The 12,963-nt window shown below is 44.1% G+C and overlaps 1 protein-coding gene across 1 annotated transcript in view; it reads left to right on the forward strand.

The window, feature by feature from the left end:
* RTN1 (reticulon 1) overlaps positions 1-12,963 on the forward strand; it is a 183,500-nt gene that overhangs the window by 84,757 nt on the left and 85,780 nt on the right. Inside the window, exons 2-3 of the mRNA XM_004681820.2 lie at positions 4,717-5,490; positions 10,195-10,941. Coding sequence (XP_004681877.1) covers positions 4,717-5,490; positions 10,195-10,941 — 1,521 coding nt within the window. The remainder of the gene's footprint in view (positions 1-4,716; positions 5,491-10,194; positions 10,942-12,963) is intronic.

Here is a 12,963-nt window from a genome sequence, read left to right on the forward strand (position 1 = left end):
CCCCTCTCTGTCTCTGGTGAATCCTCTCACCCTCCACATCTCTGGCTGTACCCCAGTTCCATATGAATAAATAAATAAATCTTTAAAAAAAAAAAAAACACTCTCAATTTAATGGGACTAATGTCCTGTATGCTTGCTAGCGTAGGTTCTATTCAAAGCATAACTGGTGCTTCATTTGTTTGTTTATACTTTGGGGGAAGGATAAGCTAGATACTTCCTTAATGGAGCATATGTACCTCAGTGCTCAGAAAACCTTTTGCTGTAATCGATCTTCCTGTGCTAGCATTCTCTTGCTTCCGTTTCAGAGAAGTAAGAGTGGCTTTATTGAGATGTAGAAGTAGACTTTTAAATCTTAAAGTGAAGGGTCAGAATGAGCTTTGTCCACAAGGGAGGAAGCCTGCCAGAAGGCACTTAACACTGTCATTCCTTTATCTATTATCTTGGTAAATTCCAACTTTCACATTCTAGTCTCATCTCAGGTACATGACAGAATCTGTGTCAGTTGCATCACTTCACCGCCTACTCAAGGAGCTGTGCAGACAGACCCGGCCTCGTCCTCAAAGGACTGTGGCAGCTAAAGCAGATGCCAGAGGACAAGTGTGGATTGGCTGTTTAATTCCTGACAGGAAGGTCCCTAATCATATGTCATTAGAGACAAAGTACCAAGCTAATGAACAGGTGGTAACGAATTGCATGAGATTAGTATCTTCCCTGCAAAAAAAGAAAAAAGCGCTTAAAATCCACAGCTCTTATTTATTGATTGTGCTGCATGCCAGACACAGAGCTAGTGCATTGTCTTTCTCCCTCTTTTGATCTTTCAATTTGCCTTTCTTTCTGTTTATTTTTTATTATTTTATATATTTTTTACATCATTTATCATTTTTTAAAAAGATTTATTTATTTGTGCATACAGAATGGGGGTACAGGCCAGAGGCTCAGGGGCGGTGAGAGGCTTCACCAGAGACAGAGTGGGGAACAGAACAGGAAGATCGACGAAGTACACTGCTGAGGGGAGCAGTGGGCAGGTCAGGAGAGGTCTGCCGCGCCATGTGGTCACCTCCGGGACAGGCGGGAATCAAACTCATGAGGAAGCGACTTTAGATTCTCAGTGCTGTTCTTTTAACCCACTGCGCCACCAGGGAGGGCCTATCATTTTTATACAATGTATGTGTTATCATCTTGGGCGTAATCCCTGTGAAATTCCCACCTCAATAGACCCGTGCATTGTCTCATTTAATACTCAGAACAGTGAATAAACTGAGGTTTAGAGAAGCTACTTGCCCAGAATTTTACAACAAACAGTGGTAGTGCCTGAGTACAATTTTAAGCCTTAGGCCACCAGTCAAATAAACTCAGTTCTGTGAGGCTGGGTTAGAGTTAAGAACTAGCACTTGAGCACTGACGTTTTAAAACCATTTTCAGCAAGTCATCTTTGTCATCCCACTCCTCAGTGTTGCCAGAGAATGGAATAGAATAGAATAAAATAATATAAAACACCTGCCCTTTATGACATTACTGAATTTGTATAGCTCATGGTTGGTATTTCTAACCTATAACATCAGTAGAAACTAAAGCCTGATTGTGTCAGCACATGTGATTTAAAGCAACAATGGAATGTAATGTAAGCTTATTTTCATCTTTCTTCAGTTAGCTTTTGCTAGAAATTATGATCCATGGGTCCTTCAGTTTTTGGTCTAAGTTCTTTTCTGAAAAGTAATTTTTTTTTTTAAGATTTTATTTATGTATGCATACAGAACTGGGGTACAGGCCAGAGGTGCAGGGGTGGTGAGAAGATTCACCAGAGACAGAGTGGAGAGCAGAAAGGCAGATCCAGATTGACTAAGTACTCTGCTGAGGGGAGCAGTGGGCGGGTCAGGAGAGGTCTGCCGCACCATGTGGGTCACATCCAGGGCAGGCAGGGATTGAACTCATGCTGAAGTGGCTTTAACTTCTTAGTACTGTGCTTTAACCCCCTGTGCCACTAGAGAGGGTCCTGAAAAGTAATTGTTAAGTTGAAATTTTAAAAGGCACTTCCATTTAGGATGTAGCCAAGTAGCTGAATTTTCTATTTTCCAACCATCTCCTGAGGGGGCACACACTGACTGTCAGAGGACAACTGGCTCACCTGTCTGGGACCCCTGAATGGCCAAAGAGACAACCCAGGAGAATGAGATCAGATGTTTCAAGGAATCCTTGGCTATATAAAGAAAGTAATTTCTAGTATAGACAAGGAAAGCACTTTTATCTCGTGGACTTGTATTTAACAATATGACCATATTGGTTCCTACCTGGGGCAGTTGGCTTCTGCTCTCTGCCTCAGTTCCCATATCTGCCAGCTCTGCAGGAAGCACTGACAAGAATTAATTGGTTTTCCTGAGCTCAGTTCGGCTTCCTAGAGCCAGCAATCCCACAGGAACGCTGCTCTTGCATAATTTATTGTCTAGAAGACTTTCTGTTTTTAGGGTTCTGTCTGATAGGCACCATATACACATACATTTTCAAATGTCATATATGAGAACCTTGAGAGTCTTTCATGGTATTTAGTTTAAGAAAATGGGATATGACCACATTCCAAGTATTCAGATTATTTGTTGCTTTTATGAGGGTTCTGACATGGTCCCATCTAAAATGTATGATTCACACAAAGTGCTTGGTTCCCCTTCCTCTAGTTGTCAGTATTTGTATAGTGGCAAAATGGTCTTCCATTTCATCATGGGTTCTCTGATCAAGAGAGTTTCTGGGTGGGAGTTTTTCCTAATTGTCAATTCTATTTATAGTCTCTCAAATAATATATCAAGATAGGCAAGCCAGATTCTATTCCATTGTTTAATATCCTAGGGAGTCCCCTGTTCTCAGAGGCACTACTTTGGGGAAATTATATTGATTCCATTTTAGAAGTAACAAAAATACAAAGAAAGTTGTGTCTAACTCCATGGCAGCTCATCAGTACAAAAATCTCAGTGTGGGAAGGGGCTTCCAGTTGTCTCATCAGCTCTCTGGTGAGTGCTAGCTTCTACCTAGACAAATGCTGGATCTCTGTCTATGTGTCTACCTTGGACAGCACACATTTGTTCCTAAGAAGCAACTCCATGCCACTGCTAGATAAATCAAATTCTAGGTGATTCTTTTTATGATAGATTTAGAATACTCTCTGTAACTTGTATCAATTAGTCTTAGTTTGTTCTCAGCAGCTACATGGATTAAGCCTACTGGTTGATTAATTGATCTACTCATTCAGTTATTCACTCTGTATTAAGTGCCTCCTATGTATAATAAAATAGCAAGACCTGAGTGAGACTCAGACTCCAGAACAGGCCCTTGCACTGAAAGCATTGGTGAGAGTAGACTGGTAATGACTGACACAATCTTGGTCCCCACATCTGGAATCTCCCGGAGAGCACCCCTCTCTACTTTCCACACCTCCAGACTGTATCTGTGGGCAAGACTGCTTTGCTTTCTGGTGAATAATTACTTATTAACATCTGGAAATGATTCTAAATACTTGTGGTAGAGAATACAGGATCCAAAGGTAGTGAAATATCTCAGGACTGATTCCTGCCTCCAGTGAGGTCCCACATAGGCTGAGCATATCTCATCAAAGAAATGATAAAGATTCATTAGAACAAAGGTGTTGTGTGTGCACACATAGAGTTAAATGTAATCTTTTCTCTGGTGCTTTATGTATGGTTGGCGATAAGGTCCATCTTAACTATATTCTTTTTGTTGTTATCTCTTTGTTTCCTTTCTTTGTCTAACTTGAAATCACAAAGACAAAGAAAGTGCAACTAGAAACTTAGAAGAAATGCACAGCTTTGAGCTGGTTTGTTACTCACAAAATTAGGCCATTTGTTGAATGAAGTGAATATTGTTAGTAATTTGGGGGAATCTTTCAACCTGTTACTTGATCTTAAATATCTTAATTGCTTGCTTTTATTTTGCAAATGAGTACCTAATATGTGCCTGGCTTTATTGTAGGTGTTGGACTATGTTATTGATGAAAATAGTTTGATCTTGCATTCATGAAATTCTTCCCTTTATCTACCAAGGGGGCACAGTCAATAAGTAAATAAATAATTTAAACATGTGTTATATTAGCAGACAGTGTTGGATGGGGGGGTCGATGAAAACCTACAGAAGGCCACGGGGATTAGGTTTGCCTGGGAGCAAGGAGGAAGGGCACATTGCAATCTGAGATAGGATGGCCAGGGTCCTTACGTAGGTAGCAATCAAGCAAAGATTTGGAGGTGAAGGGGATCAGGTATACAGGCATCAGGGAAAGAGAGTTCCAAGGAGAGAAAACAACTAATGTAAAGGCCCTGAGGCAGGAACATTTATTTCTACCTGTACTTGGAGTCATTAATACTTTACAGACAGAGACAGCCTTCTGTTGAATAATGCCAAGAAAGATCATATATGCTGTTGTCTATTGAGATAGTAGATTTTGAAAATCAGTTCTCCAGTTTTCTGGTTTCTGACCACAGCTGGTGTAACCCTCTGTGGTCTGCCTCCCCAAGATACCAGCACTGTGGGCTCTCAGGAAGACAGGGGATCTAGACATCTGAGTGCTCTCAGGGCACGAGGAGCAAAACCTGAGGAAGAGGGAGGCCTCGAGGAGAAAGGATGCCATGTCTCCACAGGCAGGGGCGGTGGCTGGTGAGGCAGGAGAGAACTGAAGCCAAGCACCCACTCACTGTCTGCTTCTGCTTTGGTTCCTAGGTACAGCAGATGTCGCCTATGCCATGGATCATACCTTTTCAACTGCATCAAAAGATGGTGAAGGCACATGCTACACGTCTCTGATTTCTGACATCTGTTACCCATCTCAGGAGGATTCTACATACTTCACTGGAATCCTTCAGAAGGAAAATGGCCATCTCGCCACATCAGAGAGTGCTGAGGAGTTGAGTACCCCCAGACCCTCCTTACCAGAAGTGCCTGGGACGGAGCCTCATGTCTTACTTAGTTCTGATTCTGGAATAGAGATGACGCCCGCAGAGTCCAACGAAGTGAACAAGATCTTAGCTGACCCCCTGGACCAGATGAAAGCAGAAACCTATAAATACATTGACATAACTAGGCCAGAGGAGGTGAAAAGTCAGGAGCAGTGCCACTCCAAGGTGGAGGAGAAAGACTCGGACGCTAAGACGAAAAACTCTGAAATCTCAACAAAATCTGACGAGGACCGTGAGCCTGAGAAACCAGCTCCTGTGGAGGGAAAAATCCTCAAGGACCACTTGTTTGAAGAGTCAACGTTTGCACTCTACATAGATGACCTGTCTGAAGAGCAGCACAGTGCGTCTGTGGTCACCGCCCCTGTCAAAATTACACTGACTGAGATTGAACCTGCTGTTGAAACTGCTGCCCAAGAGCAAACCCCAGAGAAGCAAAGTCTCTGTCTGAAACCAAGTCCTGACACAGTCCCCACTGTCACTGTCTCAGAGCCCGAAGACGACAGCCCGGGATCTGTCACTCCTCCATCTTCTGGAACAGGTAAGCAGACTGGTGTCCCTGCCTTAGAAACACTGAGCATGTGGAAAGCTGAATGTTAAGGAATGAAGATGCATTCAGAATATGTCACTGATGGGTCCCTTTCAGTCTCTGTTTAATTGATTTAATAAACACACAATTTTTTTTCTTGTGTTTCACAAAGGTTGAGAGCCAGGATTTCCCTTAGAACCTTGCCAGATGTGCTTTGTAAAAGTTTCTCTCTTCAGAGGTGAGAAGTTGTAAGGATGCCACACTGGGAACATTAAAATGGCTACCAAGTTAGCTTCTGTCCTAGGCCCAAGGCTTCCTGTAGTAATCACTGGGGAGAACACCTTGGTAGATGCCCCCAGACCAGCTGGGCCTCCTTGGGCTAGGTATTCACAGTCCGATCTCTAGCTCCAGGCCTAAGGTGAAGGAGGGGGGCCTTCAGAGAACTGGGAGGAGGGGAAGGTTGTGAGAGGAAACCTAACAATTAGTATTCTCCCCTTTATCCTCAGCGTTGTTCTTTGCATCTTTATTATCTATTAAACTTAAGGATTTAGTTTTATTTTTTAACTAAAGGATTTATTTGGTCAGAATCTTAAAAGCTCAGAATTCACTGGGCTGTGCTCTTCTGCTCTGACTCAGATTGGCCCTTAAACACCACCAGCTGCATCCACACAAACACAGAGGGCGGCTTCCATCCAGGTGGAAGGCCAGAGTGGTAGCTGGCACTTCCCACCCTCCCTGTGTGATCACCTCTCTTGAACATCCATAAAGCAGCAGGCTGGAGGGGACAGTGGGATCCTTGACCCCTGCCTCCAGTGGCTGGCATTCTGACCCTCCCCAAAAGGTCAGCATCTCTGGTGAAAGAGCTCCCAGTGACTTCTCAAAATGGATTCAAAGCATTGTGACTAGGAGTGAGTGCTCTGGACTTGATGCTGCAGTAAGTCCAAGTGTTAAAAAAGAACATTTGATGGAAATTCTGCCTGCCCTATTTCCCTACAGATTTTGGCATCAATCTCTCTCCTACCCCAACTTTACATCAAGCTCATTTAATTTAAAATGTCTCTTGTTTCTAAATTCCTCCATTAAGTCAAAAAAAATTTCTACTTTTTTTTTTGGTCAGTTACTGGCAATGTTGAAATTAAGAAATACATAGAACAATTCCTGCCCTCCAGCGGGACAGCTGACCAGGGAAGTAGTAACTCTGCTGTCATTTATGGTCTGATAGGAGGGACACAGAGTACTGAGCAGCACTGGGAATCCCACCACTTCCTAGTAAACTGAGGGTTAGGGCTAGAGCTAGTAAATCATTTTAACCTCTTTGAAAGCTAATGTTACTGTTTCTCACACTGTTGAGGTCAGTGATTCTCCTGCCCATTTTGAAAATTCACTTTTATTTAGAAATTACTCCTGGAGTGACTTCTATATGTCACACATGTGCTGAACACCAGAGATATTGCAGAAACCAAGATGTATAAAGTCCCTGTTCATGGAGACTACCAGCTAAGAGACAATAAAGGAGATACATGATAGAGAGTAAATTTCATGGCACAGGAGTACTACAAGGAGAGAGTGTGGAGTGAGAGGTCAGGAGGAACCTTTCTAAGAAAGTAACATGTGATCTGAGGTCTGAATAGCAGGAGCCCACAATTCATAGAGTGCCCATAAGGGGACCCAGGTACAGAAGGCAGTTCATGCATGGACTTCAAGTTTGTTGTCTATGTGGGAACTGTGTAATATTGCAAACAAGGGCACAGAAGTATGACACCAATAGGCAGGGCCCATGTTCATATGCTAGAATAAAGGATTGGGACTTTGTTCTAGATGTACAGGAAGAACAATGGAGGGTTTAAGCTGGGCAGTGACATTTTTCATTCATCCTTTAACAAGTATACATTGACTGTGTGTCCCCAGCATTGTTCCCTCAGAGCTGGGGATATAATGGTGAAGACAAGATCCCTGACTACATGGAACTTGCATTCAAGTTGAGAAGATCCTCACATGGATCAATACATACAGACATAATATCAAGTGGCTAGAATGGTTTGAAATAAAATAAAGCAAGGTTCATTATAAGAGAAAGGTGGTGAGGGAAGGCTTCTCCCTATTATGTTTTGCATAGAGACTTGAAAGGGTGAGGGAGCAAGACAGGTAGACACCAGAGGAAGCAGCACTAACCTGAGGGGACAGAGTACCTGGAAAAGTCCTATGTGTTCAGGGAGCAAGCCAGAAGTTCAGAGTGACTGGCGTGGTGCTTTATTTTTCTTCAGACTCTACCTTCTTTCTAAGCAGGTGTAGCATGAAAGTGAGAGAAACACATGGAACATGAGTTCAAGTTCATGACACACATATCTAGCCATGTGACTACATTATTCTGGTCCAGGTGGGAAATAAGTCACATACTCAAAGGTTGTAACCAAAGAGAGTTTAAGAAAGGGCCATTTACAGATGAATAAAGACTGCTAGGAGAACCAACAAAAGATGGCAAGGCACTCAAGGACTTGCACCACTGGGTTGTCACTAGCAACTCTAGACTTAAAGCAACAAGGGAGGGAAAACATTCCTCAAGTCTTCCAAGACCTGGAGCTTCAGAATCAACAAGAAGTTAGAACAGGCCACCATTTTCTTGCTCCTACCCTTTCAGTGATTTCTACTGGTTGAAAATGACTAGAGCCAGAGGGAAAGGGACCCCAGGCAATGCCTTCCATACGGTTCAGCCTCTGAGAGCACAAAACAGAGCAGAGAAAGATGGAAGTGAGGCCAAGTGTGCTGAGAGCGAGAAACCAGCCCCGTAACCAGACACCTCTTAGCCTGTGGCCCAGCAGATGCCGAGCTAGTGGAGCTCTGGCTGCATCTGTCACTCCTTCATCTACACCGGCTTCCCCTCACACCTTCCTCCTCCTTGCTCTGGCTTGCCATTCAGACATACACTAAAATCACTTGTCCACCTTTATGCTGTTTGAAATCATATCAAAGAACTATGTTCACAAGTTCATAAGGACCTAACTGCTATAAAAATAGTTTGAGATCATGTAATAAATCCTTTCAAACCTAAATCATGCGAGAGAGAATGCAGTGGTGGTTGTTTAAGTTACTGAAACAATAGGAACTACATAGATCATATCCCTGTCTCTGCTCGAAACTCTCCACTGGTCTCTCATTTCATTCATAATAAAAGCGTTATGGGATCCTACATGATTTCACTCCCCTCTATGTCTTTTGCCTCTTTCCCTGTTATTCTCCTTCTAGTCACTTTACCCAGACACCATGGCCTCCCTGTGATACCTAGATCATTGCATTTCCCACCTGCAGACCTTTGCTGTCTGTTGTCTGCCTGGCCAGCTCTTTCTCTGCTAGGTTGTTTCATAGATCATGATTTCCCTTCCTCTAATGTTGAATATGGGGTATCTTCCCAATGACCCTTAGCTTGACTTCCCTATTTAAAACTGCAAGCTCATCTCCACCCAGTTTAACCTCAGTCCCAGCCCTGCTAATCCCTTTACTTTACTTTTTTGTTTCATAGCACATAACTTGTAACACACCACATACTTATGCCAGTTGTGCATTATGTGCACCAACAAAATCATACTAGATTTTATTATCTGTTTCATTTACTAATATATTTCAAATACCCAAAGAGAGTCTACCATCGAGTAAGTTCTCAGTGAGGATAATAGATGAATGAATGGTGTATGAATAAGAAAAAACTCAATTCTGGTTTATAGAGAATTAGAAAAATTTATATTGTTTTAGCTAGCCATCGGCATTCTTCTACCTTCAAAAAGCAGCAGATTAGCCATAGATATCTACTCCCTGCCCCCAACCCCCATCTTAACCAGTGGCCTCAAAAGTTTGGAGCAACGGCAAGTAGTTTTTGCTCACAGAAGAACCACAGGCCCCTCTCTAGAATATCTGAAATAAACCCCTGCCCTACAGAGGGAACATCAAGCTCATCAAAAGTGTTGTCATAGTGAACTGGGTAGTTTTATCTGTGGAGAGGAGTATCAGCAAGGTTGCCAGTGAAGTTTTCTGGCCTCCTGGATATAAATTTTCAAAAGAAGGTGAGGAGAGAAAACAATGAGGTGGGCTCGACCCTCAGAGGCCTTGCAGGACCCTGTACTGGGGTATCTGCACAGCCTGCCCCGTAAGCTGGCAAACGCTACGCCTCGTACTGTTCCACCTGGTTATACTTCTTCCTAAAAATCTTGATTCTTATGGCAACTGTAAAGCTCAGAATGGTGTACAAGGATTCAAATTAACTTTCTTTGTCCTAAAGGGATATGAATAGAACTGACAAGGATAATGGATGGGTTTCAGATTTGTTGATACTGGTAGTTCACCTAAGAGTATTACATCAGATTATCTGATGAAATCTCTGAAATTGGAAAACTTCCCCAAGAGAATGAATCAGAAATTAAAACGACTTCCAGAAACTACTACACTGAAAAATGGAAAAACCAAGTCAGGTACTGTTGCTAAGAAATTGCTGGGTCACTTTTGAAAATAAATGGGTATGTCAAACACTGATTAACTGGGCGATAGGTGGCCTGTCTTTCCCACATAGCCCTGGAAACAGACTATTTTTGCCCTAATGAGATATGTGTTTCTCAAGCAAGGAGAAAATATTTCTTCTAATGGAATTTTGTTTTATTTCTCCTCTCCCTGTCCATCTGTCTGTCCGTGTGTGTGCCTCCCTGGCTCTGCTTTGCTCTGGGACAACAGAACCATCTGCTGCAGAATCCCAGGGGAAATGCAGCATCTCGGAGGATGAGCTGATCACTGCCATTAAAGAGGCCAAGGGGTTATCCTATGAAACCAGCGAGAGCCCACGGCCAGCGGGCCAGGCAGCAGATCGGCCTGAAGCCAAGGGTAGGTCCGGGCTGCCGACCATCCCCAGCCCCCTGGACCACGAGGCCAGCAGTGCAGAGTCAGGGGACTCGGAGATCGAACTGGTGTCCGAAGACCCGCTGGCCGCTGAGGATGGGCTGCCTGCGGGCTACGTGACCTTTAGCCACGTGGGAGGGCCACCTCCCTCACCCGCGTCCCCGAACATCCAGTACAGTATCCTGAGGGAGGAGCGCGAGGCTGAGCTGGACAGCGAACTTATCATAGAGTCATGTGATGCCTCCTCCGCCTCAGAGGAGAGCCCCAAGCGGGAGCAGGACTCGCCCCAGATGAAGGCCGGAGCCCTAGATGCCATCCGGGAGGAGCCAGGAGCGCGGGCCGAGGAGGGTGCGCCCAGCCGGGGAGGCCTGGGCGAGCAGGGCTCCCTTCTCAAGTTCTCCCCGACCGCCCCTGAAGCCAGCCCAGAGCTGCCTTCAGAAGTCGCCCGGACGCCCGAGGGGGCTGCTGCACAGCGGAAACCTGCGGAAGAAGCCAGGAGTTCCAACCAAAGCCCAGCGGCCACGAAGGACCTAGGGCCTCACAGTCCTGGAGCGCCCCTTCCGCTGTTTCTCAATAAGCAAAAAGGTAATGCTTTCCTAAGTGAAACTTGTCTGATAACTGTACTCCGCCTAGGTGTGCTGAGATTTCAGCAGAGTGGCAGTTCCCCTCAGCTCTACCATGAGGCCACCATCCAGTCAAACCATGACAACATACAATTCCAGGGGGTGGAAGTTGTAAGAATTCAGATTCACAGCTGGGGCTTGGGTGGCAGAACCACACCTCCAAGCGGTTCTGGGCCGACTGGGTGGGAGCAACCCCAACAAAAACTGACTGTGTACACACCAAGATCTCCTGGATGGAATGGATGAATGTGCCTTTCATTTCCGGCGGGGTTTTCTCGCTTGGAAAAGGGTGATCTTTCTGTTATTGTCCAGGCTCATTTCCAGTAGCTCCACCTCTTACTTCTAACCCCCAACAGCCCCCTCCCCCAACACACCACACACACACAAACACAGTGGTGAGGGAGTGACTATAGCCCCTCTAGCTGCTAGGGTCCACATTCCATTTAGAAAGTAAAATTTGTGTCTTAAATGGTCCAATTGGATGTCAGTGACATCCTTTCTGTAACCACAGGAGGAAGGGATTTATTTAGACCTCAGTAAGGTATTGATGTCCCATCTAGTTAGAAAATATAGGGATCAAAGCCAGTTCTAGTTTCTCTTTGTCACAAGACCTAAGATGACCATTTTTTTTTAAGATTTATTTATTTATTCATATAGAACTGGGGTACAGGCCAGAGATGCGGAGGGTGAGAGGCTTCACCAGAGACAGAGTGGGGAGCAGAACAGGCATATCGACAAAGTACACTGCAGAGGGGAGCAGCGGGCGGGTCAGGAGAGGTCTGCCACGCCATGTGGTCACCTCCGGGGCAGGTGGGGATCGAACTCATGTGGAAGTGGCTTAAGCTTCTTAGTGTTGTGCTTTAACCAGCTGCGCCACCAGGGAGGGTCAAGATGACCAATTTTTAAAGTCGCTTATAACTTATAGTGATTTTAACTTGGCCATCGTATTCTACCTATGAGAAATTTAAATTGAAGTCTTTAAATGCAAGAAAAATGGAAGTCATCATTTTATTTTCCAGACAGGGTACGTGTGAAGGCTTGCTTCACCCCCAGTCCCACACCCCCAAATCATCCTATACCCAATTGCAGCTGTATTTCAGAATTCAGGAAAAGAATGGGTGAGCTGAACAGATTAGGCACTGCACAGTCAGGTTGATGAACTACACTGAAGGAAGGAAGAAAACTCTCCAGTACCTGGGTGATGTACATCCAGGTATAATTCTAAAACAAGTCCCCAAAGCACAGTTTTACTTAGGGTTTCCTCCCACCCATCTCCTCTGTTTTTTGTTTCTTTGGACAAATTTTGCCTTTTTGGGATAAATGATTTCGAGAGTACACCCTCCTTCCTGTGTATATGCTAACTTCAGTGATGTTAGTAGCAATTAAAGTGCATCATATAAAAATAGAGTACAAAATCTTTCTCATTAGAGATTAGAAGCTAACTTCTAAATTCTTTAAAATTGGGGAAGGAGAATATAGAGGAATGTGTTAGGGTAACCCTGCTGCCTAGTTGCTGGTGCTTACACACATGACATGCTATGGGGTCAGGATAAGCGACCTGACTGTCCGAAGAACTCTCCCCTGAGAGTTTAAAGTGTACTTTGTGTGTACAGTAGGAAAGCTTCTTGGTGGAAAATTTAGCAGTGGGAATATGTGTTTGGTGGGAATATGTGTTTGTAGGGAATATTAAAATGATTTTGGATTCTCTCGCCCCCAGTCTGACTACAGAAGGAAAGGGTGCTCCAGACACCACAGATGATATGAACAACTGCTAGTCCCCAAACCAATCAAGCTTGAATTCACATCACTGTGCTGTAACAGGCATGTGTTTTCACTTGATTCCCCAGCTAGTGCCCTGAAACAGTCACTGCATGTACAGTGCTGTTCAAATATACTTATTCTCAAAAGTAGATAAATCTGAAGCTATATTTTTTTAAAGATTTATTTATTTATTCATACAGAACTGGGTAGAGGCCAGAGATGC

Source organism: Condylura cristata, unplaced genomic scaffold, assembly GCF_000260355.1.
Source record: "Condylura cristata isolate star-nosed mole 26May11 unplaced genomic scaffold, ConCri1.0 scaffold00013, whole genome shotgun sequence".
Classification (NCBI taxonomy): domain Eukaryota; kingdom Metazoa; phylum Chordata; class Mammalia; order Eulipotyphla; family Talpidae; genus Condylura; species Condylura cristata.